Here is a 25,463-nt window from a genome sequence, read left to right as displayed (position 1 = left end):
AGTAACCACCTCAGAGGGGCCAGCACAGCATGCCCCCTCCACACACACTTCCCCACCCAGCTCTAACTAATCCAGCTCCAGTACCCAATGCCTCTCCAGTCAGGGCTGCGCCCCCCCACCCAGGCATCCCCTCAAGTAACTGCCTCCCAGAGACAGGCACAGTGTGCCCCATCACCACACATTACCCACCGAACTCTTTCACCACCCAGCTTTGGTCCTCTAAAACCTCTCCACCCAGGGCCATATGCCACATGCCACTGGGGACACTGGAGTTCTTCCTACCTGAGACTGTCCCCATAAGTCCACAAAGACAAACAGGAGGTAGTGGTGAGGGCCATGCTGCCCCTGTGAGAGGCCCAACATCCTCACCCATGAATGAGAAAGGACGGCAAGGACACCTTCCCAGAGGGTGACATAGTCTAGGGGCAAAAGTAGAGCAGCCCAGGCAGCCATCAGTAGAAAGGATCTCTATGATTTGAAGGCCCCAGATTCTACACAATCTGCAGTGCACTTTTAGGCTGCCCAGAAATCCACTGTGCAGATGCAGTTTGGGATAAGTCCCTGCATGAATCAGTGAATGTGTGCAAACTGCATGCACATGTGTGTCAAGGGTGGGACTATGTGCAGGGATGTTCCCAGGCCCTACCTCACAGTTATAGAAACAGTTCAGCCCTCCCAAGGTACTACCTCACCCAGCTCTGGTGCCCTAAGATCTCTCCAGTCAGGGTTGTGCCCCTACAAGCCTCAGGAAGACTGCCCCCTCCAGCTACACCCTAGCAAGAACAGGCACAATACATCTCTCACCACAAAAGTTCCTACCCCACCAAGCTCCACCCCACTAAGCTCTGGTCTCCCAATAACTCTGCAGCCAGGACTGCACCCCCACAGGACTCAGCACATGCAGCCACTGTAGGCATTGCATTGCAGTGACAGGCAAAGCAAGTATCCTTCCCATGTACTACCCCATCCAGTTTCTGGTGCCATAACACCTCTCCAGTGAGGGCCTTGTTCCCACAGGCCTCAGCAAGAGCGCCCCCTTCAGGCATCTCCTCACAGGTACAAACACAGTGTGCCCCCTCCCTACCAACTACCTCACCCAGCTTCGTTCCCCTGAAGCCTCTTCAGCCAGGACGGTGCCCCCAAAGGCCTCAGCATGAGCTTCCTCACCATGCATGACTTTACAGAAACACCGTGCCCCCTCCTCACACATTACCACACCTAGCACCTACCCTATCCAGTCTGGTCTCTCAACACCTCTCCAGCCAGGGCCATATGCCACATTGCTGAGGACACTGGAAGTCTCCCTACCTAGACTCTGCTCCCAGGTTCAGCAGGAAGGATCTCAGGTACTTAAGGAACATTCTTCTCCACTGTCTACTGGCCACTTTGGATGCATGGAAACTCAGAACACAGAAACAGTTTGCAATATGCCTGCCCAAGTTTGTGTACTTCATGCAGTTACCTGTGTTTTGAGGGTGGGGCTTTTCCCAGGAATGTTACCAAGTAATGCCTAGTGGCAACAGGCACTGTGTGCCTCCTCCCCAGACACTACCCCACCCAGCTCAGGTCCCTTAAGATCTCCAGTAAGGACCCTTCCCCCACAAGCCTCAGCATGGTCACCCCTTCAGTCACTGCCTCTTAGGTACAGCACAGGGAATCCCCTCCCCTGCACTATCCCACCCAGCTCCTAGCCCACAGAGCTGCTACCTTACCCACCTCCTACCCCTCCCACCTCCTACCCCACCCTGTTCCTGGTTCCCTAAGAACTATCTTGCAAGATTCCTTTCCCAAACAGGACTCAGCAGGGTTGGCGCATCCATGAAACTCCTTACAGAGAGAGAGACACAGTTTGCCTCTTCCCCATGCATTACTTACCCAGCTCTGGTCCCATGACGCCACTCCACCCAGTGCTGCACCCCACAAACTGCTGCAAACACTGGTGCCCTCTCTACCTGAGGCTCTCCACTGGGATCCACAATATCCTACAGGAGCACAGTGGTGAGCACAAGGCTGCCTTTGTGGGAAGCCTCACATCCTCACCAGGAACTGCAAAGTTGAAAGCCGGAAAGGACTTCATTCAAGAGGGCGACAAAGCTTCTTGGCCAGGAGCAGAGCAGGCCAGGCAGCCTTTGGAAGGTAAGTCCTCAGCTCCAGGAAGACACGTGCTTCTCCACCATCTGCCTGAAACTTCTAGGCCTCAAGAAACCCACTGCCCAGAAGTTGATTGCAGTGCGTGCGTGGATGCGTGCGTGCGTCCATGCGTCCGTGCGTGTGTGTGTGTGTGTGTGTGTCCTCGCGTGCGTGCGTCCATGCAAGCGTGAGTCTATGGGTGCATGCGTCCTTGCATGTGTGCGTCCTTGAGTGCATGCGTCTGTGCCACTTACCAGTGGGCTAGGGTGGAGTAGCCCTGTGGGTGGCCACCCCCTTCCCTGTGCAGCTTCTCCACACTAGAAAATCAAGTATTTATGGGCCTCTTCAGGTGTGGAGCCCCTGATTGTGGTGTCCTGGCCCCTAGGCCCCCCTCTATGGGGAACAGAGTGGTGGGGCCCAAGCTGGGCTTGCAGGACACCCCTCTTCCCCTCAGGACCACCCAAGCCACCTCAGCACAGATGTCAGAGTCTGCTGGTCTCATTGGCCTTGCTGGGCAGAGGAAAGTTATGCCCAGGTTGGGTGCAGAGGAGGTCCAAAGGGTGGCCTCTCATGGCCAGCTTCCAGCTCCGGTTGGAGTCAGAGCTGTTTCTGACCTCTGTGGTCATGGGGCCCATACCCAGTGGGCTATGTTAAGAAGAGCCACAAAGTCACCCCGGCCCCCATAGCCCCAACCACGCCTCAAGCCTGATACCAGGCTGGACCCTGCCCAGCCCTGTCCTCAGCTTGCTCATCATCTGCCTGCAGCCCTGCCTGCCACCTGCTGCCCCTTAGCTGTGCTTGCCGTTCTCTGGCCACTTGCTGCCTCTTCTGTCCAAACCCGCTCCCTTCATTCTCATCCCTGGTCACAGGTTCTGCATTCTGCTGGCCTCACTGGTCTCTTCTTGCTGGCACCAACTCATGGTCTCCCTGCCAGGGGCGGGTCTCCTGCTCACCATCAGCCCCTAGGAGAATTGCAGTGAACTTTTGGGGGAAGCATGACCCCACAGTGTTGTGTTTTCCCCCAGGGGAGGCCCTGGTGGCTGAGGAGGCCCATGGCCACCTGTCCCTCTCTGAGGTGGGCACAGAGGAATTCCTACAGAAACTCACCTCCCAGATCACTGAGATGGTGTTGGCCAAGATCACACAGGGTGAGGGGGCCAGGGTGGGCATCCAAGGTCCCCAGGGGAGGCTGGGACCCTGTGTCCTCACATGGGGCCTAGCTAGGACTCTGTGTCTGGGAGCCCTGGAGACTGGCTGGGTGGTAGGCAGTAGGGGGACAGCCTTTCAGGGACATCACAACCCTTGTGTTCGCCCAGCCAAGCTGCAGGTGCCTGGAGGTGACAGTGATGAGGAGTCCAAGACTCCGTCCACTTCCCCCCGGCATGGCTGGTCGCAACCCTCCTCCAGCATCCAGGAGTCATCCTCGGAGTCAGAAGATGGGGACTCCCAAGGAGAGGTGGGTGGGCTGTGACCCTTGGGAACAGGGCTTGGAGCCTGACCTGCTGAAGAGACAATGGGCGGCTGCAAGGGCCTGGTGCTACCAAGGGAGGGGAATCACCCCCAGAGACATCAAGGGACACCAGAGGTTGGAGCAGAGGGCAGAGTCTCTGCACGTGGGTTCCTGCAGAGCACTACCTCTGAAGTCACTCTCACTGCCATCTGTGGAGAGTGCACCTTTGCCTCCAGAGCTTACCACCTCTTGAGTTGCAGGGGGCAGTGGGTAGCAAGGTGCTGTGAGCAACCACAGTCTAGGTGCCCATCCACGTGGGCAGGAGCCAGCCCTCTCACTGCCATCTGTGCAGAGTGACCCCGGGGGCTTCTGCCCTGTGGCCCTGGACTGGGTACTTCCTCGGCCCCTGGACTCAGCACCTTCCTCTCTGTGCTCTTGGAGGTTTTAGGGGGTTGGGAGAACCTCTCCCTTCTCAGAGGTGGGGGTCATCAAGGGCCTTGGCAGGCCTCACCCCTCTGGCCCCAGGACTTAGGCCCATTTCTCTTTATCAGATCTTTGATATCTATGTGGCCACGGCCAACTACCTACCCCTGGGGGCCGAGCAGGATGCCATCACACTGCGGGAAGGCCAGTATGTGGAGGTCTTGGACTCATCCCAACCGCTGCACTGGCTTGTGCGCACCAAGCCCACCAAGTCCAGCCCCTCCAGGCAAGGCTGTGTGTCACCAGCCTACCTGGACAAGAGGCTCAAGGTATGGTAGTCCGGAGCTGGGGGAGAGTGCCAAGGCCCTGGGATCCTGGCCCTTTGCCAGAGAACCCTGGAAGTAAGGAACAGGAGCCCGGTGGCCACAGAGGAGGTGGAACAAACTGGTGCCCTGGGACAAACTCCTGTTTCTCAACAGCTGTTTCCTGAGTGGGGGCCAAGTGAGGCCCCCGAATTTCCCGAGGCTATGTCCGAGGATGAGTACAAGACCAGGCTGAGGTATGTGTTGAGGAGGGTTGAGGGTGGAGCCACAGCTAGCTGCTGGGCCTCAAGGGCCAGCTGGCATTCTGCCCTGCTTCTTCATAGGGGACCTGTGCTTGCTGAAGCTGTGTGAGCCTCCTTAGGTCATGGTCCTGCCCCTGGTTTCTGCAGCTCTGCCCTCCCAGAGCCTCGTGTAGGAGGGCTTCCTGGGGAAGAGGTGGTGCCCTTGCTCCACCACCTACCCACTTTCTGAAGCTGGGTGAAAGGCTCCTGATCACAGGAACCCCGTTTAACTGCAGTGCAAGGGAGCAAGTTCTCCATGTGTCCAGAGTCCCCATGTGAAAACTAGGGACAGTGGGAGCAGGGCAGCTGCTGGCCACCCCCTGATGCCACTATTCTGCCAGCTCTGTCATCCAGGATCTGCTGAGCTCAGAGCAGACCTTTGTAGGTGAGCTTCAGTTCCTCCAAAGCCACTACATAAAGCAACTGGACTGTGCTCCCCGAGCACCAGCAGCCGTGGCCAGCCAGAAGACTGTCATTTTTCACAATGTGCAGGACATCAGTCGCTTCAACAGCATGTAGGCAAGGCCAAACACATGCATGTGAAGTGCATGCACAGCTGTGGGTCAGGCCTCGTGGAGGGTGACACTCAGTAGCTGGGGTAGAAACTCGATTTACCCATGGGCACATCCCACTTGTGTGATGCCCCAGTGACAGACCCTTGCCATATGGGTTGAAGGCTGAAGAATACCTGCCACCCATGAGCACTCACACAGGCCCATGTGCATGCACATGAATGTAACATGGGCACACGGGAAGTTCCATGTGCACACCACATATGCTCACGCACCCAGCCTCAAATGTGCATGCACATGTGCTTAATATGAGTGTGCACATAGTGTACATGTGTGCACACATACATATGTGAATCCTGTACAAAAATGTGCATACATGCTGGATACACATAGATATACACACTCACATGCATGCTGATCTCCATGCACGTGCATTCTCGCATTCTCACACAAGCATTTGAGTGCATGTGTGTGCCATGTGCACATCCACAGACACATTCAGGAAAACACATCACACATATTATACACACATGCCACACATGCATGGTCACATCTGCACACTTGTGTATACATGCACAGTCACATGCATGTACACATGCACCCACACACGTACACATGTACATGCATGTATGTTGTAGTAATTCACTTGCAGGTCAGCATGGGAAAATAAAGAAGAAGAAGAAGCAGAGCAAGCAAAGCAGCAGCAGAAAAAAAAAGTCCTTTATTGTGTACAAGCAATCTTTTTATAGTATTGTGAACAAAAAAGGCAGCCTTCCAACTTCAATAAATCAGGTCTTTCAGCTAATTAAACATAGCACACAGAAGTTTTACTTTCTAATCAGAAGTGACCCGCTTCTCATGGCTAATCTACTCTCGGCCTGGAGTATGCTGAGCTCTGCTCTTTGTTTAGAACAGATAAAAAATTTTTCTCAGCGCCCTCCTAGCCCACTTGGCAGAACATCCTGTTTGCAGGCAAGTTCTCCCAAGGTCAGCAGACACCTCGTTTTCAAGCATGTTTGTTGTTACCTATCTAAACCTTGAAGAAGCCTCTCGTTTGCAAGCAGGCCCTCCCAAGGACAGCAGACACCTCGTTAGCAAGCATGTCCGCTGTTACTTATCTATACCTTGACAAAATATCCCCTATGCAGGCAGACTCCATCAAGAACAGTAATAGTAACGCAGTTACATTTAATTCTCTACACATGTACCCACGTATACATGCTCACATACTACACATCTGCACACTCGTGAGCAAGTGTATGCACCCATGCACTTCTGTACATGCCCACGTGTCTGCACACCAAGCTTAGTATACTCAATCTCAAAGGCCCAGAACCCACTCCTGGGCAACAACCATAGCCTCTAAAGGAGAGGGCCCAGGACTGAGTTGTGAGCTGTGCCTGACCCTGTCCCTAACTCTGTCCCTCTCTGTGGCAGCTTCTTGCAGGACCTGCAGCACTGTTACACAGATGACGATGTGGCCATGTGCTTCTTCAAGGATCATGAAGCCTTTGAGAAGTACCTGGAGTTCCTGGTGGGCTGTGTGCAGGCAGAGTCCATGGTTGTCAGCACGCCCGTCCAGGAGTTCTACAAGGTGCCTGTGCCTGGCTCCATAGCATTGGCCACCAGGCCCCTCCCTGGCTGCTCCCAGGCCTAGTGCTGGCCTTGACTCCCACAAGAAAACTCATTGACCTGAAAGTCCCCTGAGGCTTAGCCCTTGTCCTGTGCTCATGGCCTTAGTTCATATTCCCTGATCTCTTCCCCCACAGTCCCCAGGGTCTCTTTAGCATTGTAGCTCTGTGCTCCTGGGCTGGCCACTTCACTGCCCAAGTTCTGTGCATGCCTCCAGCTAGATGGTAACACAGCCATTGTCCAGGTTCAGGGCCAGGTGTGAGAGTGCCCCTGGGATGTTCTCTACTTTCAGGATGCCCTAACTGGGGCTGTGCTTTCTTTCCTGAAACCCGCCCTGTGGTACCTACAGAAATGTGCTAAGGAGATGCTGTCCACTGGGGACCCCTCACAGCCACTCCCACCCCCAATGCAGCACTACCTGGAGCAGCCAGTGGAGTGGCTGCAGAAGTACCAGGCTCTGCTCAAGGTGGAAAGCCCTGTCCTGCCCCAGCCCTGAATGTCCATGCCAGGCCTTAGAGCTGAAGTGGTCTGGGTCCTGACCCTTGTTCCGCCTCAGGAGCTGATCCACAACAAGGCCCAGAACCGGCAGAACTGTGCCCTTCTGGAGCAGGCTTACACAGTCGTGTCAGTGCTGCCCCAGCGTTCTGAGAACAAGCTGCACGTGTCCCTCATAGAGAAGTACCCCGGCACCCTGGAGGCCCTGGGGGAGCCCATCTGCCAGGTGGGGAGACTTGCATCTGCTGCCATGTGATGGGTTGTGGCTTTTGTGGGTGCTGGGCTCATAGATGACCCTGGGGTCTGTGCCCAGGGATGGAGCCAGGCAACCACAGTCCAACCACATCTACTCACACCCCAGGTCAACTTCATTGTGTGGGAGGGTGCACCAGGGGCCTACATGCCTTGGAAGGGCTACAATCACCATGTCTTCCTGTTTTGGAACCACCTGGTGATCTGCAAGCCCCGACGAGACTCGCACACCAACACCTTCAGCTATGTGTTCCGGAATATGATGAAGGTCTGTGGTGCCAGGGGCTGGGGGTGTCATGCAGGCCAATTGAGGTTTTCCTGTTCCTGGGCTCCAGGGTGGCCACTGGAGCAGAACTGCCATTCTTCTGGGGTGACCTGGGCATAGCCCTACTGGACCCTGTCTGTCTGGGGATGCTTAGCTCTGTCCTCCCACTAATGTTGCACTTCTCAACAGCTAAGCAGCATCAACCTGAACGACTAGGTGGAAGGGGACAACGGTGCCTTCGAGGTGTGGCATGAGCGGGAGGACTCTGTGCGCAAGTACCTGCTGCAGGCATGCACAGACATCACTGAGCACTCCTGGGTGAAGGAAATCAGCGGCATCCAGCAGTGCCTGGCCCTGCCTGTGTGGCGGGAGTGTCCCTGGTGCTGTGCTGGGGTGGGGACCTGAAATCACTTAGATGCACAGCAGGCTGCACCCAGGCCGGACACATGGGCATGGGTTGCTTTCTGCATTGGTGGCTTGGTTCTCCCCTTGGACATATCTAACTGAGGGACCAGTGGCTTTGGCCTCCCAGGGAGCCCCAGAGCAGGTGTTGAGCTGACCCTGACCCAAATGAGGGACACAAAGGGATATAGTGGGGACATGGCATAGCTCCAGATTTGGGGTATCCGACCAGGTCATGTTTGGGTGTAATGGTCTTGCACCCTGGTCTCCCTGCCTCGTGCAGCCACACCAAGCTTAATTAGTTACCAGGCCCTTGGATATGGGGCTACTGTTGTTGTTGGGGGCAATTTGCCAGGGTGCACCCAGGGGACATAGGCCTGACATTCCACGCTCAGAGTCCTCAGATCCTCACATTTGTACTCAGGTCCTCCGAAATTTGAAGAGGAACTGGCTGACTGCACGGCTGAGCTGGGGGAAACTGTAAAGCTGGCTTGCTGTGTGACCGGCACAACCAAGCCTACTGTCAGCTGGTACAAAGGTACTGGCCAGGGCCTACAGACTGAACCTTCATAGGAACCCCAACCAGAGGAGGGCTGCATGGGGGCTTAGGACAGCATGGGGTCTGGTCAGTGGGCTGGGCATGGGGAACAAGAGACAGTCCAGGCCTGTTCAAGGGCAAACATCCTTGGAATGGACAGTGAACAGGTAAGTCAGGTGGTGCCATGGCCACCTTGGGAAATGAGCAGGGTGAGGAGTAAGCACAGGGCCGAGACAGACATGCCTGAGGGCAGCCCAGAGAGCACCAGGACAACAGAGGGGGCCACAGGCTGGCACCTATGTGCAGGAGAGGCCTGTGAGCTTAATGGGCCAGGAAGGATGCTGATCACACTGCACCTTCAGGGTCACGGAGCACAGGCCTTACGTGGCTCAGGGATGGGAGCTGCCAAGATCAAGAAAGGTCAGGTGTCTCCCAGACCCATCTCACTTGACACTGCCACAGGCTTGGGGTCCCGAGACCATCCTCACTTCCTGCACCACCAGAGGCTTGGAGTCCCAAGACCACTCTTACTTCAGACATCCAGTTCACTGGTCCCCAAGATTGGCTTCAGGCTCAGTGATTCACCAGAAGGCCTTGGAGTTCAGAGCTATTATGCTCAGGGTTAGGATTTACTTCAGCATAAAGATAAGACTGCAGACCCTGAGAAAAAAGAAGAGCACTTTGGGAGGGTCCAGTGTCACCACTTATGAGCTGCCAGCCTCCCGCTCCCAGTGCATTGAGGAAGAGCACCTTCTCCTCCCAGTGACACCTGAAAACACAAACAGACCTATGCCAACCAGGAGGCTTAATGAGACTTGACGTCAGCATTTGTCACTGGAACTCTGTCAGACTTGCATGGCTGACCGCTCATGTGGCTGACCTCAGGCTCTAGTCCTCCTGAATTCAAGATTAATGGCCTGAAGCCCACTACGAATCTCACGTTAGCATAGAAGACAACATAGAGCTCCACTAGGAAGTTCATTGTTAGTGTAGACACCAGTGTGGCCTGGGTCATCCATCAGGAATCTCCTCATTGGTGTAGATGCTAATGTGGCCAAGGAATCTCATTATTGCCATAGATACCAGCGTGGCCCTAGTCATCCACTGGGAATCTCGTCAAAGGTGTACACACCAGCATGGCCCAGGTCACCCACAGAAATTTTGTCATTGGCATAGATGCCAGCATGGCCTGGGTCACCTACTAGGAATCTTGTTGGCGTAGATGCTGGCTTGGCCTAGAGCACCAATAAGAAATCTCATTATTGGTAGAGATGCCAGCATTGCCCGCGACATCCACCAGGAATCTTGTCATGGGTGTAGACAGCACCATGGCCCAGGTCACCCACCAGGAATCTCATCATTGGCATAGAAGCCTTCGTGGCTGTCCAGGAATCTGTTCATTAGTGTAGACACAGCATGCCCTGGGTCACCTACTAGGAATCTCGTCATTGGCATAGACATTGGCATGGCCTGGGTCACCTACTAGAAATCTCCTCAATGGCATAGACACAGAATGGCCTGAGAATCTCCACAGGAATCTCATTGTTGGCATAGATGCTGGTGTGGCCCAGGTCACCTACTAAGAATCTCCTCATTGGCATAGATGCCAGCGTGGCCCGGGTCACCCACCAGGAATCTTCTAGTTGGTGTAGAGGCTAGCATGGGCCAGAGCCTTCTCCATGAATGCCATTGTAAAATAGAGTATCCAGTCTGGCCCTGAGCCACAAACCCCTAAGCTAGCCCATCTATTGTGGCCCAAGGTTCCAGAAAATCTGAGGCTCTTCCCTGGCCGACTGTTCTTGGGTCCCGAGGCACCTTGCTTGTGCCAGGGATCAACATGATTCCTTTGGGCAGCATGGAGCATTGACTACATGGAAACCCCATGGTCTTGTGAGCAGCAGGGGCATGGTTCAGATCTGTCATCTGTCACCTTGGCTGTAGTGCCAAGGGCCTGCTTAGGGACATGGCATCATGTTGTTGGTGGCCATGGTTGCATCCTTGATGCATTTTGAAGGCAGAGCCAGCCAGATTTGCTGATGGGTTGCATGGGGCGTGTGGAAGAGAGATGACATCCAGGGAGCAGCACAAGGGTTGTGAACAGCAGAGGCCACTAGTCCTATTCACAGAGTGGGGAAGCCCCACAGGGAGGTAGGCTGATACATTCCGAGCTGGGCAGGGAGGAAATAAACCCATATTTGTGAGGTTTTGAAGAATCCAGGTGCCCATTGGGCTCCAGGTGGTTATTGAGGGGATAGCTTGAGAATAAATCTAGAGCTTAGGAGAGATGTCTAGCTGGAGGTAAGAGATGGCAGGCAGGTCCTTGGCATACATTGTGTCTGAAACTATGGGGCAGGTCTAGTGCACAGCCCTCAAAACAATCCCAGCAGATTAGGAGACTGAGATGTAAATTCAAAGCAGTCTCAGAAACCTAGCAAGGCCCTAATCAACTTAGTAAGACCTGTCTCTAAATAAAATGTAGAAAGGGCTGGGGATGTGATTCAGGCGTTTGGGTTCAATCCCTGGTGCCAGAGAGAGAGAGAGAGAGAGAGAGAGAGAGAGAGAGAGAGAGACTGTGGTCAGTTTGAATGTGGAATGAGAGTGAAGAGATGAGGCAGGCCTTGCATCAGGGAGTGGAGTGGAGAGCGGAGCCCACCCTGCCCTTGGGGGACATCCACTCATTCAAGAAGTTCTCTTTCTTTTAATGAATGCGGCTGGGTAGCTCTTATATCTTGTTCCTCAGGGAGTCTAATCGGCCTATTCCTGAATGGAAGATCACAAGGCCTCACTGGGGTTGGGCATCTGGTTTCCTCCAAAGCTCCACTGCATGCTGAGAGCTGATTTTCAAAAGTGGTATCTGACAGCCATGTCTGGCAGGGGATAAGTCCCAGACCCAGGGGACGCTTCACTTATCAAGGGCTCTAGCCGTGAAATGGTCTGTCTCAGGAATGTGGGACATGTCTTGTTCCATTTCCTGATGTGCCAACAAGACACCTGAGTCTGAGTTATTTATAAAGTGAAGAGATTGTTTTCAGATTGAAAGTCCAAAGAGCATGGTGCCATCTGGTGGGGTTCCCCTTGGTGGCCTCATGACTTCTTGGGAGTCTTGCCAGGGGGAAGGAACAGTTGCAGTGACAGGAAGAGAGGGGCTCAGGACAAGGCTGGCTTTCATAGCAGCTCGCTGAGCTCTGGAGACCAGCACCCATCCCTTCTAGTCAGTGCCCTCAGTGACTGAATTCACTTTTGCGGGCCCCACCTCTCAGGAGGGGAGCGCTCCCAGGGCACCCCACTCAATGCCACCCCATCTGGAGCTGCTGGGCTTGCACGACCTATGTATGTGCCTAACACCTGGGGCCACGGGGGCAGCAAGTGGATAGAACTGGTGGTGATCACTCTAGCGGCCAGCTCCCTTTGGCCATTTCTGCTAGCCATACAAGAACACGAAGTTGCGATTCATCTTCTTATTACCTTGGCTGCCTCTGTGTTATAGCAAGGCCTGGCACTTCCTCTGCCAGCCACGCAAAGGCTGGGAAGTTGGGGTGTGGCATCCATGCTTTATTGCCAGGTCTTTGCGTGGAGCTGTCCCAGTTTTGCTGGTTAACTGTCAAACCAAATGGCCATGCCACTTGAAGCAGCCCTCCATCTCTCTGCTTACTGTGATGAGGGACTGGGTGTGGGTGGGAGGGAAAGGCAGGCAGGCAGGCATGTGAGGGTGGAAGCCTGTGGTGAACCGTTTCTGTGAACTGTGGCCGCCATTACAAGATGGCGCTGATAAGCGCCGTGGCCTGTGATAAACAACTCCTTGTTTTGGGAGAGTTGGCACGTAGCTGTAAAACACCCTGTGAGAAAGATCCACGTGGCAGTTGTGCATTGGGGCTTGATGTGCTTTATCAAGGCTGGGGCGCTCGGGTGAAGGGGTAGAAGTAGAAGGGTAGAAGTAGAAGAAGTAAAAGTAGGAGTAGTGGTAGTAGTAGTAGTAGTAGTAGTAGTAGTAGTAAGAGAAGCTTCCAGAGACACATAATTAAAGGCCTGAATAAACTGCTGAAAGAAGATTCCCGAGTTGCGTCTTCCTCGCGGGCAAGAGGTCGCGACAAGTGGTGCCAAAACCCGGGAACCAGAACTTTCAGCAGTCAGGGGTGGTGCACCGGTTAGTCCCAGGTAAGTGGGATCCGCGATCAAAGCGGGGCGCTCCTCGGTAATTAAAGAGAGAGCGGGAAAAAATAATAAAATAAGACGCTCCTCTGTAGATAAAGAGAGAGCGGGGAAAAAGTAATAAATAAGACGCTCCTCTGTAGACAAAGAGAGAGCGGGAAAAAATAATAAAATAAGATGCTCCTCTGTAATTAAAGAGAGAGCAGGGAAAAAATAATAAAATAGGATGCTCCTCTGTAGATAGAGAGAGAGCGGGGCTTTTCTACTTTCACTTTCTTCATAGTTTTAAAAACATCTTCATAGTTTTGAAAACATTATGGGTGTTAACTCCTCAAGCCCAATTTTGATGGCCTTGGACGAGTTACTGCGTTCTAAGGGACTTAAAGTGAAGCGGAGCATATTACAGAGGTTTTTAGAAGAGACTGACTCTGTAGCTCCTTGGTTTGCTTTTTCAGGGAGTCTCACGATTCCCAGTTGGGACAAATTAGGGAAAGATCTGGATTTCGCTTACAAACAAGGAACTTTAAAGGGCGGTACCATTCCGCTTTGGAAATTAGTGAGGGGGTGTATAATGGATGGTAAATGCCAGAAAGCTATGAGCGAGGGTCAGGCCGTTCTTGAGCAATTGCATGAAGAAAAATTGGAGGGGTCACATAGCGAGGTAGCAGAAAGTATTAGGAGTAAGAGTGGTGAACAGACAGGGGAGTCTGAAGTTAAAAAGAGGAGAAGGCTCTATCAGGACTTGACTGAGTTAAAAACTCCCAAGGACACAAGTAGCTCGGACAGTTCTGAGGAATTGGACAAGTTATTACAACAATTACGTAAGACTAAGATAAAAAAGAAAAAAACGGGAAACAACAGATGTAAAAGCCTGCTGTGAGAAGGGTAATAAATCCAGTTCTGGGGAGGAAGTTGAGAACCTAGAGGAGGGCTCTATACCTGATGTTCCACCCATAGATCCACCCATTGCTCTGCCCCCATACGTGGGAGGAGTCCAAGGCTCCGGGAGGACTTTTCATTCTCAAGTTTGGAGAACAGTCAATACAGATCTCAGGCTTTGTTGCTAGGATGGTGGATGCTGCAGGAAAAATTTTTGGCAATCCCGATAGAGCCATACCCTTGATTAAACAATTGGTCTTTGAACAGTGTACTAAAGAATGTAAGGCAGCTATTACTCCTTATAAAAACAAAGGCATAGAGGCTTGGATGAAAGTCTGTAGAGAGATAGGTGGGCCATTAACTAATGCAGGCCTTGCTGCTGCTGCAGAAGTTACAGCCGGAGTAGCCATGGCCAGCCAGGTGCAAACTGCTGTCACTGTTAATGAAGTTGTTCAACAAACCTCCACCATACTTGAATCTCAAAACAAAATTAATCAACATATTTTGTCAGGGATTTTGGCTGCTAACCAAAAAATAGATATACTTCAAGTTCAGCTAAAAGAATTGTCTGACCTAGTACTTTTGGGTTACATTGACCAATGTGCACATTTGTGTATAACCTCTGTCAGATTTAATGACTCCAGGAATGCTTCCCGCATCATCATCGGTGACTATTTGGCCGAGAATTGGTCCATGGCAGCGGAAGACATGATTCAGTCTCAACTGACTCATATAGCTGTCTTGAACAACACCCGTGTCGTACCAGTGACTTTGGGACAATTCACCCATTGGATTTCTTCTGCTTTTTCCTTTTTTAAAGAGTGGGTGGGAATAAGCATTTTGGGGGCAGTATGTTGCTTTGGTGTGATTCTTTGTTTGTGTCTTCTCTGTCATCTCAAGGCCCGCAGTGCTCACAATAAGACTATGATCATACAAGCTTTTGCAGCTTTAGAAAATGGCAACTCACCTCAAGTCTGGCTTGCGCATCTTAAACAGTAAATCTTTGACATGGTCGTTGTACCCCAAGTTATTCTAACATTGCACTGGGTTCAACATGTTCTTCTTTTGTCTTTCTTCTAGTGCTGGAAAGTCCTTGCACTCTGCAGGTCTAGCTGCCATTGCATGCAGATGGGTTTCCACACTAGTGCTTTTGACATGGTCGTTGCACCCCAAGTTATTCTAACATTGCACTGAGTTCGACATGTCCTTCTTTTGTCTTTCTTCTAGTGCTAGAAAGCCCTTGCACCCTGCAGGTCTTGTTGCCATTGCACGCAGAAGGGTTTCCACACTGGTCTTTAGCTATGGCTTTAAAGCCTGTGCCTTTCTCTCAGGGTGTCGCTGACTTAATTGTGGTTGTCCTACAGAGGTAGTCCCAGCTACCCCCTTTTGTTCACCAGCGTCACGATACAGGATGCGAGGCAAGGCACTGCACTTGAGTGATCCCGCAGTGGACCGGGACCTCAAGGAGAGCATGTCCTATTGCATGCGGGTTTGACGCATCCACGCCCCACCCCACGAAAAAAGGTGTCGGCTGATATGGAGTCAGATCTGGGGAAGGCGCCTCCTTAGGGATGAGCCATACATTGCAGCCACTTCTGCACAGTGGGATAGGACCTCTACTCTCGCCTGTATTGTCTTAGTAAAACAAAAAGGAGGAACTGTGGTGAGCCGTTTCTGTGAACTGTGGCCGCCATTACAAGATGGCGCTGATAAGCGCCGTGGCCTGTGATAAACAACTCCTTGTTTTGGGAGAGTTGGCACGTAGCTGTAAAACACCCTGTGAGAAAGATTCACGTGGCAGTTGTGCATTGGGGCATGATGTGCTTTATCAAGGCTGGGGCGCTCGGGTGAAGGGGTAGAAGTAGAAGGGTAGAAGTAGAAGAAGTAAAAGTAGGAGTAGTGGTAGTAGTAGTAGTAGTAGTAGTAGTAGTAGTAAGAGAAGCTTCCAGAGACACATAATTAAAGGCCTGAATAAACTGCTGAAAGAAGATTCCCGAGTTGCATCTTCCTTGCGGGCAAGGGGTCGCAACAGAAGCCCTATGTGGTCATGGGCTCACTTAGGGCTCAGGAAGAATGTGGGGGCTCGGACACCCCCAGCTCCATCAGAGTGGCTTTTTGTTTCTCTCCACCCTGCAGTCCCACCACAGTTTGTGAACAAGGTCCGGGCCTTGCTCTTTGTGGAGGAAGAGGATGCCCAGCTCACCTGCACCATCGAAGGCGCCCCACACCCTCAGATCAGGTGGGCCAGCACATGGTGGGACATCAGAGAAGGGGCTTCAGGCTCCTGTCTGCAACACAAGGGTTGTGCAGCTGTACAGGGATGGGAACAGTGACTGTCTGATCACTGAAGAGTGGGCATTGTGGGGCTAAGACCCACTGGGCATGGGGCCTCTGCCAAAAGATAGCATGACCAAGCTGGATGTGGGCATCCAAAGAGTGAGTTCACCAAGGTCTGTAGCATCTGGGCCAGGGCAGAGGGTCTGCAGCACAGGGAATATCACACCCTACCTCATGGACTCTTGGGACGGTTCTAGGTGGTACAAAGATGGGTCCCTGCTGACCACGGGCAACAAGTACCAGATGATGAGTGAGCTCCGCAGTGGCCTGCTGGTGCTTGTGGCAAGGATGACCTGGGTCAGTATGAATGCGAGGTAAGTTAGGTGGGCAAGGAACCTCATGGCCAGCTGTGCACTGGGACTTGATAAGGGAAGGGCCTGGGCCCTTGGCACAGGCCGGGGGACACCAGGCCACTGTCACCCATCATCCCCAACCCACTACATCATGTCTTGCCTTGATCCTCTTCCACAAGAGGCTGAGTCCTCCCACCTGCCATTGTTCCCACCCTCTCAAAGAAGCCCTTTGGTTTTTGCCTTTCTAGGGAACCCAGTGCTGACCTCAACTTTCATCCATTTATGTAAAAAGTAGTGTTAGTTTCCACCTTTTCCTGGTGTCACATAGGTGGGACCCTACAGAGGGAAGAGCTGCCCTGTCCCTGTTCACTGTCCAGAGGCCCAAGGATGGGGCTCCTGAAGGCAAGGCCCAGTCTGAGCCTCTGGTCTTCAGGGCCTGTCCTGGCACACCGTGACATTGAGCAGGTGTGTGTCCTCTGCAGGGCCCCCGAGAGCCCCAGGCTCCAGGCTCTGGCTCTTGTTTAGAGGCCAGCCTCCTGCATGTGGGCCCCACATGCAAGTTCTAGGAGGCAGGGAGACCTAGCCAGCTCTGCACTTCAGGGGCTCAGAGCCACACACGGCCAGCAGCCATCTGCATAGTGCAAGATTCCTGGGCAAGGCCTTGGGTGGGAGCCCTGTACACTTTGGGAGTCACAGTCTCAGTGGGGACCTCAATCTAACGACCACCAGAGTGGACGAGAGACAGATAGGTTCCTTGAGGATTGGGGTCCTGAGTGGTTTCTGTCCATACTGCAGCTGGTGAAGCAGCTTGGCTTCACTCATGGTGGTGGGGAGCTGTACATGCAGAGCCCTGTGCTGCCGGCCCGGGAGCAGCACCACAGGGAGCAGACTGTGGCTGCCATAGAAGGTAGGTGCCACCGAGCCAGTTGCCCATGCTGCCTAGGTGGGTCCTCAGGCTTCAGCCTTGTGTCACAGCTGCACAGCCAGCCAGGACTGGGGGACAGGAGACCCACCATGTCTCAGAGCAGGTGCACTTCCTGCAGAGGTGGCTGGGCAGGCATTTTGGGCGGATGATCTGGCTAGAAGAGGAGGCTGTGGGGAGGAGCCCAGAGGCTGCAGGCCACTTAATCTCAGCACCTGTGAGGCAGGCGGAGGTGGCCAGGAACCCGGAATGAGCGCTGGAGAGGCTGCTCTATGGTGGGGAAATGTGAGCCCTGCCCCTGGCCTGCAGGACAACCCACGGAGTCACCTCTGACCCAGGGCAGCCTGCCTAGCAGTGGTCACACAGGCCTCCTTCAGGCAGCAGCTAGGATGAGCTGAACGTCTAGAGAAGGGGGTTTCCCCCTGAGGGCAGAGGCAGGACAGTAGGATGTCTGGGGAAGGGCATCTACACTGAGGGAAGAGGGCACAACAGTAGGACGTCTGGGGAAGGGCATCTCCACTGAGGGCTTAACTGATGAGTGGAGAGTCAGATATTGGTCTGGCCCTTTCCCACCAGGCTAAATTGGCCTTGGAGAGGCCAGAGCATTTGTGGTTTAATGTTCCTGCTCTGGCCTAGGTCACTCCCAGGGTCACAAGAAGTCACTCCTGCAAGGCCCCATTTGGGTGAGCCAGTTCCCAGGCCACCAGGATGGGAGGAAGGCCACTGTTATATGTCTTGGCTCCCAGGTGGAGTTGTTCCCCTGGAAGGGCTTCCTTGGCAGGTGGGGAGTCCGTGTCCCTACAGCCATGGAGCAGAGGCTGGACCCATATTGGTAGAGCCACAGCTTCCACAAGATGATGGTTGGAAAATGTGTCATCCAATTCCTGGGCACAGGTTCCTGTGGAGTGTTCCCACTGCAGTCTGTCCATCCCAGGGACCAACACACAGGGTCTCTGTCCCTCTGGACCTTCAGAGGACAAGGCCAGCCAATGCCCTAGATCCCAACCCTAGGAACTTCGAAGCCCCCATGGCCCTCATGAACTCTTTCTCCAAGGGCAAGTCCCTGTGTGAGGGCTTGTGACCCTCATCTGCCATATTGGACCTGTGTTCCTGGGGACCCGTTACATGTACTTTACCACAACAAGGGGACAGTAGCACCATGCATATATGCTATTGCCGCCACCGGCTTGTCAACTTCTTCTGCATTGTGTGTCTCATGGTTGGGGACATGCCCTTCTCACTGGGGCAGGAGTGTCCTCTGCAGCTGTTCTCTTGTTGGTCACAACGGGTCCCTTTCTAAAAGAAGGTGGGTGTCAGCGTGAAGAGCAGGCCTCCAGAGCCCACTGGGGCCAGGCACATCACTGAGCACTGGTTCTCGAAGGCCACACAATCAGACCCCTGTGCCTCCTGCTTCCTAATCCTGTCCTGCTGCTTTGTCTTAACCGGTGGCTCCTCAGCCAGAGGGGCCCTGGCTTTCTCATGTCGGTGGCACTGAACTGGCTTGAGTGTCTGCACCAGGCGAGGATGCTGCTTTGCACGGCTGCAGCCCTCCTGTAGCAGCAGACTCACTGGGGCCCACAGCTGCTCTGGGGCAGTTGGGGACCATGAATAAAGTGCCAACTTAGCAACCCAAGGTGTCCTGGAGCAGCAAGATGGAGCAGTAAGCCAGGTCTCTGCCAGGGAGGACTCAGGTGGAGGCCTTGGGCTTTTCTGTCCTTCTGTGTATAGGAGATTGCCTGCAGATGGCACACAGGTTGTCCCTCTTTGTGCCCAACTTAGTCTAAATACATACAGCTTCCTGACTGGATTTCTATTTCTGCCATCAGCCACTGCCCTGTAGAAAAGCCTGTGCAAACAATTCACACATATAAATGCACATATGCCTCAGCATAGCCTGTGCAAGCAATGCACACATATAAGCACACATGCCTCAGCACAGCTTGTGCAAGCAAAGCACACATATAAATACACACACTCACACTCCTGAGCACAGCTTATGCAAGCAATGTATACATATAAACACACACACACACACACACACACACACTGCCTGAGCACAGCCTGTGCAAGCAGTGCACACATAAAGCACACACACACACTGCCTGAGCACAGCCTGTGCAAGCAATGCACACATATAAACACACACTGCCTGAGCACAGCCTGTGCAAGCAATGCACACATATAAACGCACTTGCCTGAGCACAGCCTGTGCAAGAAATGCACACATATAAACACAAACAAGCCTGAGCACAGCCTGTGCAAACAATGCACACATATAAATGCACACACACTCCTGAACACAGCCTGTTCAAGCAATGCACACTTATAAACACACATGTCTGAGCACAGCCTGTGCAAGCAATGCACACATATAAACACACATGCCTGAGCAAACAGATGTACATGTGCTGATGTGCACATACATGTATACACACTTCTGTGTGTGAATGTGTGGGCAGCGTGTCTGAGCATGCATATGTGTGCAGACAAGTACACCTGTGTGCACATTTGTATGCAAGGTACATCCATGTGCAGGCACACAAATGTAGCCAGTGTGCCCTCCAATGCACACACACACACACACACACACACACACACAGTGTCTAATTCTTGTGCTCATCATCTGACACAAGCTTGAAATGCCATAAGTTGCCTATGGAAAGCCTGTCTCAGTGTTACAGTGCAGTGAAGCAGAAAGTCCCCTGGTCTAGGAGATGTGAGACCATGTCCCAGTACAGGCCACTTGGCTTTGCTGGCCACCTCCTCCACCTTCCCATTCAGCAGTGAGAGGGCTGCTGAGCCTGGAGATGGCCTTCAGTAGTCAAGCCCAGACCCGCCCAGAGGTAAAGGGAAGAGGCCTCAAGGTGGTTGGGAGTAGGTGCTGCCTGGTTCCAGATGAGTTTCATCCTCTCTGGAACTCCAGTCCCCAGCAGCAAGATGGAAACATAGGCCCCATGGGCTGGCTTTTGTAAGAGCAACAGCTGGGAAAACCAGGAAAGGCCACGCAGTTGAAACAGCTGCCCTTCACACTCAGACCTCAGGAACCCACCACATGCAGGGGGCTCAGATGTGCCACATGCAGCACTCTGGTGCCCTCTCCCCTGGAGACACTCACCACATGCATGGGGTTCAGATGTCCACATTCAGGACTCTTGTGTCCCTCTCCCCTGGAGTCATCTTTTGGACTTGAATTCATTTTGTGGCAAAGGCATCAACCATCCTGGCCCCATTGTGGCCGGTGGCCCACTGCATGGCCACAGTCTACTCTTTCCTTTCCCTAGGCCTCAGGGCTATGTTGGGCTACATGTTTGCGGAACTCACAGTCTTATGTCAGCATGAGGAAAAGCCTGGGCCCTTTTGAGTAGCCAACAGATGCCAGCTTGTTCTCCTCCCCACAGCTTCTGTGGTGCTCAGGAGGGAGAGTGGGCTATCCTTGGGGTGCCTGCTGTCACACCCCAGCCCCTCGGGGCAGATGCTCTCACCCATCTGTAGCTGAGGAAACTGGACCTCCTAGCTGAGACAGGCTGCCCAGGGACTCATGGCCAGTGCTCCTAAGCCTAGCAGATGGCTGCACTGCAGTGCCATCCTGGAGTCAGCCCCAGGAACTGGCTGACTGTAACCCTTGCTATTCAGACTGTTTTCTTTGTAGTCACTGAGCAGGTGACTAAAGTCCCCAAGAAAACCGTCATCATGTAAGTGCAGGTGTGTTCCTAACCCGTCCTCGGACTACAGTGCCCTGCATGCCACTAACCTTCCTGGACCTTGATGTGTGTCCTGGCCACTTGCAGTGGCTGCACTAACAGCCTGGCTCACTTCTGGCCACCAGTGCCTTGCAGATTTCTCACACAGCCGTGGCCTCCGGTCCCTCCACACATCATGGCTCTCTTGCTCTGCACACAACACAATGGCTCACCAGAGTCGCACCACTAGGGTGGGGCTGGAACTGAGCCACTTTCCTCAGAAGACTAGAGACAGACTCTATTCCCTTGGTACCCCAGGTATGGGACGATATCATCCAACAGGTGAGAGTATTCTCTCTACACTTCCCAGTGGGGCAGCCACTAGCCACGTGTGTCTGTTGAGTACTTGAAGTGTCTAGTGCAGCTTAAGAAATGAATTTTAGGGGGTAGAATTGTGACTCAGTGGTAGAGCACTTGCCTGGCATGTGTGAGGCCCTGCTACAGCACTGCACATAAATATATAAATAAAATAAAAAGATCCATTTACAACTAAATTTTTTTTTAAATGAACAAATTTTAGCAGTCTCTAAACCCAAGCCTAACCAAGGTTCAGGGAAGTTAGGAGGCTTAGGGTGGATCCCGGAAGTCAGCTGAGAGCCCATTTCCCCAGAGCCATGCCCGTGAGCTCTTTGTCCTTCAGTACTTTCATGCTGTAGAAAATCTGGGCATTTTGGTGAGCTGACTTGGGGGATCAGAGCTGGGTGAACTCACAGAACATAGGCTTGCTTATGACCTGGACAGTCCTGGAGACTTGCAGGGGAGGTATGCAGGTGGAGGTGTGGGGAGCTGTAGGCAGGACTGGCTGAGGATTTTATAGGTTACAGGCTGGGATGCTCCAGGATAGAAACCTCCATTCCCCAGGGGCTGAGCAGCCGCCAGAAGGGCTTGAAGGTAGCTGTGCTACAGAAGAATTCTGTCATCAGAATTGATGAGGCCCTTGGTTAGCTCTTCCCTTACCTCCCTTCTCCCCAGAAGTAGGCTTTTCCTACTGTGCCACCCAACAGATGGGAACAGTTGGGTGGTAGAGTGCCATCCTGGGGACAAGCAGGTGTTCTAGGGCCTCAGACAGGATATCGCTCCCTTCCCTCCACAGGGGGAGTATTGTAGAGATGAAGCCAGATCCCATTTGGGAAGCTTCAGAAGGGACCTGAGAGGGACTGGGGATCAGAAACATTCTGGGAAGTACCCACCTTCATTCTGCAGAGAAGGCTGTGCCACCTCAGCTTTGGCCCTCAATAGGCCACCAGGTGCCTCAACCTGGCCACCAGTCAGTGGAGTAGGAGATTACCTTCCTCCCGGACAAGGGATAGGGAATGTAGGTTTCATCACTTCTGTGCACCTTGAGGGTACCCATGTGTCTCTGGGCCTGTCCCTGGGAGCAACTTTTCCTGGAGCCCCGAAGTTAAAGCAAGAAATAAAAATAAATGCTGAGAGAGAGGGAGAGAGAGATAGGCAGTTCCTTGGTCAAAGCACCAAGTCCTGACTATGGGTAAATCTTCAGCTGAGCCCCGTGGACTTGCCTCCCTCAGCTGGAGCCTGCTCCCTGCTCATGGCCCACTTTACCTCAGCTCCTGCTAGAGCCAGGATCACTGGCAGCAGAGGAGGACCTGGGCTAACCAGTGCATTGCTGACCCTTGGATCTGGGCATTTTTGAGCCTTTCCCTCTGTCCATGCCTGTAAATGGGATCAGAACCACTGAGGGACCTTGCTGAGACAGGCCAGGGCTGCAGAGTCGCTGGCCCTCCCAGCATGCACTCCTGAGCTGTTGGCCTTGAGCTCTGCCCTTCCCAACTTGGGAGATGCCAGCTAGGCGGGGGACTCAGCCATGTGGAGTTCAGTGTTCAGGCAGTCTTCTCTTTGGCCTGATGAGGCCTCACTGGCCTCAGATCCAGAGGCCAGGAGCACAGGCCACAGGCCAGCAGCCTGTCACTTGCCAAGGACTTCACAGCATTTGGGCACTTCCTGGTAGCAGGCTGGGCGCCCTGCCTGAGGTATAGAGCAGAAAGCCTGCTGAAGAGGGGGACAGGGAGAAAGTGCAGTCCTGGTGTCCAGAGGCTTCAGCTTGGGTGATGTAGCATGGGCCTTCTAGGTGCCTCCACATGTCTTGAGCAGAGCAGAACTTGAGCTTAGCCATGTGAAACACTGTGCTTGGTTCCCTTGACTTCCTGCCAGGGGCTCTGCAGGTGGAAGTGAAGAGCATGTGTAGAAGTTTGCACACTCACCCTCCTCACCTGTTTGTATCTTAACTTGGTCTCTGGCATGTGATGATGGCTTGGAGCTGGGTGAGGCTGCAGATCTCTGTGCCCATCTCTTCTTGGGCCCTCTCCCCTACCAGAGAGGAGACCATCACCACCGTGGTGAAGAGTCCATGTGGCCCAAGATGGTCCCCCAGCAAGTCCCCCTCCCGCTCGCCTTCCCGCTGCTCCACCAGCCCACAAAGGCCAGTTCTGTTGGCCCCTGACCTGCTGTTCCTGCCGGGGTCCAGGCAACCTCACAGGCCTGAGGCAGAGCCAGGCCGGAAGCTCACTGTGCCCACACTGTACATGACGGAGGCTAAGGCCCCCTACAAAGCCCTGCCAGGGGGCACAGGGCCAAGTGAGTGGAGGTTGAGGAGACTGTTGAAGTCCAAGTGAAGAAGTCAGGTCCTCGGGCTGTGTCTCCTGCCAGGGAGGTACCCAGAGGCATGGGGGCAATGCTCTTCACACTGCCTGGTGGGACGCCAGGTGGGGACCCCAACACCAACAGCTCCAACAACAAGCAGCTGGACCAGGAGCCCCATGCCCAGGGTCCAGCTGTGGTCCACATTGGGGAGCCCCTCGTCTTCCATGTGGATGCTGGGAGCAGCGTGGACTGGGCTGCTTCTGGAACAGTCAGCCCTGAGCCAGAGGAGACTTTGGCTTCTCTCAGGGACAGCAGCATGGAGTGGGCAGGAGGAGAGGGTGATGGGGAGAGCCATTTCATGGTGGAGGAGCCCCAGGACACGGATGGCCTTTGCAGCTGTGACCCCAAGATCCTCACACACAATGGTCGTGTGCTTATTCTGGCTGACCTGGAAGATTATGTGCCCCAGGCAGGGGAGACCTTTGGCTGCCATGGCCCAGCAAGCAGCACCTCCGACAACATGCCCTGTGAGGTCTCCATGCTCCAGAAAGAGATCAGTGAGCCCACCGTGGGGCAGCCCATCCTGCTCAACGTGGGGCGCCAACCCAGACATGTGGCTCCATGTGGCTTCTTCAGAACAGGATTCAAGGTCCACAGCCCCGAGGACCTGTTCTTCCATGTGCAAGGGGCCCGAGCTGGACCTGTGGGCAGTGCTCCTTGGACTTCCTCCTGCACCCGGGTCCAGCACTCTACAGATGGCAGGCAGAGTAGCTTCAAGACGGAGGTTTCCACCCAGATGGTCAGCTTGGGGACTGTGGGAGAGACTGTCACTCTGCATATTCGCCCAGATGGAGATGAGGCCCCTGGCAACTCCCAGGGCTGAGGCCACATACTCTGGCAAGAAAGGGAGGCCAGGGCACTCTTTCTTTTCCATCCTTGCAGCATGGGGCCTGCACCGTGCTGAGCTGCAGCATCTGCTAAGGAACCCCAGCTCATCTCAGTCGCCTGTGCTCAATGTGCTGCTCTTATGAGCTCGGGGTTCAGCCTGCCATGCCTTCTGTCCTGGGCCCTTCCTACCTCACTGGACTTTGGTCCTCAACAAAGAGGACCACAGTGCCTACAATGCTGGATGCACTGGAGTCCTTCAAGAGAGCCCTGGCCAGGGGCAGCTCAGAGACCAAGCTCTGGGTTGTCCCTTTGGGCCTCCAGGCTCTGGACACAGATGTGGACTTGGGCCTGTGTCCTGCTCCCACTGGGCACAGCCTTGCCTGTCCCCAAGCTAGGGATGGGACCCAGACACCCAAAGCCACACCCAGGGCCTAGTGGCCACCAGCGGCTCTGCAGAGTGGTCACAGGGTCTGTGTTGGGAAGTTCACCTGTACTCTGGCTGATAGAGCAATAAACCAGTCTGTGCCTCCTCTCTGTTCCTCTTGCTCTTGCACTCAGTACCCCTGGATCCCCTCCACCCATAGCCCTGGTTGGGCCTAGACAAACTGCCCTTGTTCCTTTACTCCAAGGTCAAGCTGGGAGCCACATGGGTGCCCTGTATTGGCTCCTTTGTGCCCAGATGGGCTGTGGCAGCACATGAGTCTGTCTTGTTCCCAGGCAGGGGCTGTGGGGCTGGTCCTGTGGACACATGATATGACCAGAATCACCCATAATTGTCGCTCTGGCCCACCAGGAGCAGTGAAGGGTTTCCTCTACCTGGCAGCTGAGGCTAGTGTCAGGACAGATGTGAGGTGGGGGTGTGATATGGTGGTCCCAAGTTCTTGGCATCTAGAGGTTTACCCCTTTGTCCCCAGCTGAGGTGACCTAGGACAACCTAGCATCTGTCAGACG

At 53.8% G+C, this 25,463-nt stretch overlaps 1 protein-coding gene across 1 annotated transcript; it reads left to right on the top strand.

The window, feature by feature from the left end:
* The first annotated feature begins 1,889 nt into the window (after nt 1-1,889).
* On the top strand, nt 1,890-24,654 carry LOC144372163 (obscurin-like). Its single transcript, XM_078035565.1, is given in 19 exon segments — nt 1,890-2,136; nt 3,156-3,278; nt 3,447-3,586; nt 4,132-4,332; nt 4,483-4,562; nt 4,949-5,122; nt 6,557-6,713; nt 7,101-7,217; nt 7,308-7,472; nt 7,608-7,766; nt 7,953-8,136; nt 8,590-8,733; nt 15,868-15,970; nt 16,266-16,348; nt 16,351-16,382; nt 17,157-17,268; nt 20,933-20,975; nt 23,359-23,618; nt 23,621-24,654. Coding segments are annotated over 19 exon segments (3,411 nt in total). The 3' UTR covers nt 24,508-24,654.
* The last annotated feature ends 809 nt before the right edge of the window (nt 24,655-25,463 follow it).

This window comes from Ictidomys tridecemlineatus, chromosome Y (assembly GCF_052094955.1).
Source record: "Ictidomys tridecemlineatus isolate mIctTri1 chromosome Y, mIctTri1.hap1, whole genome shotgun sequence".
NCBI lineage: Eukaryota > Metazoa > Chordata > Mammalia > Rodentia > Sciuridae > Ictidomys > Ictidomys tridecemlineatus.
The sequence above is the reverse complement of the archived record's forward strand: the minus strand, read 5'-3'. Positions and strand labels throughout refer to the sequence as shown.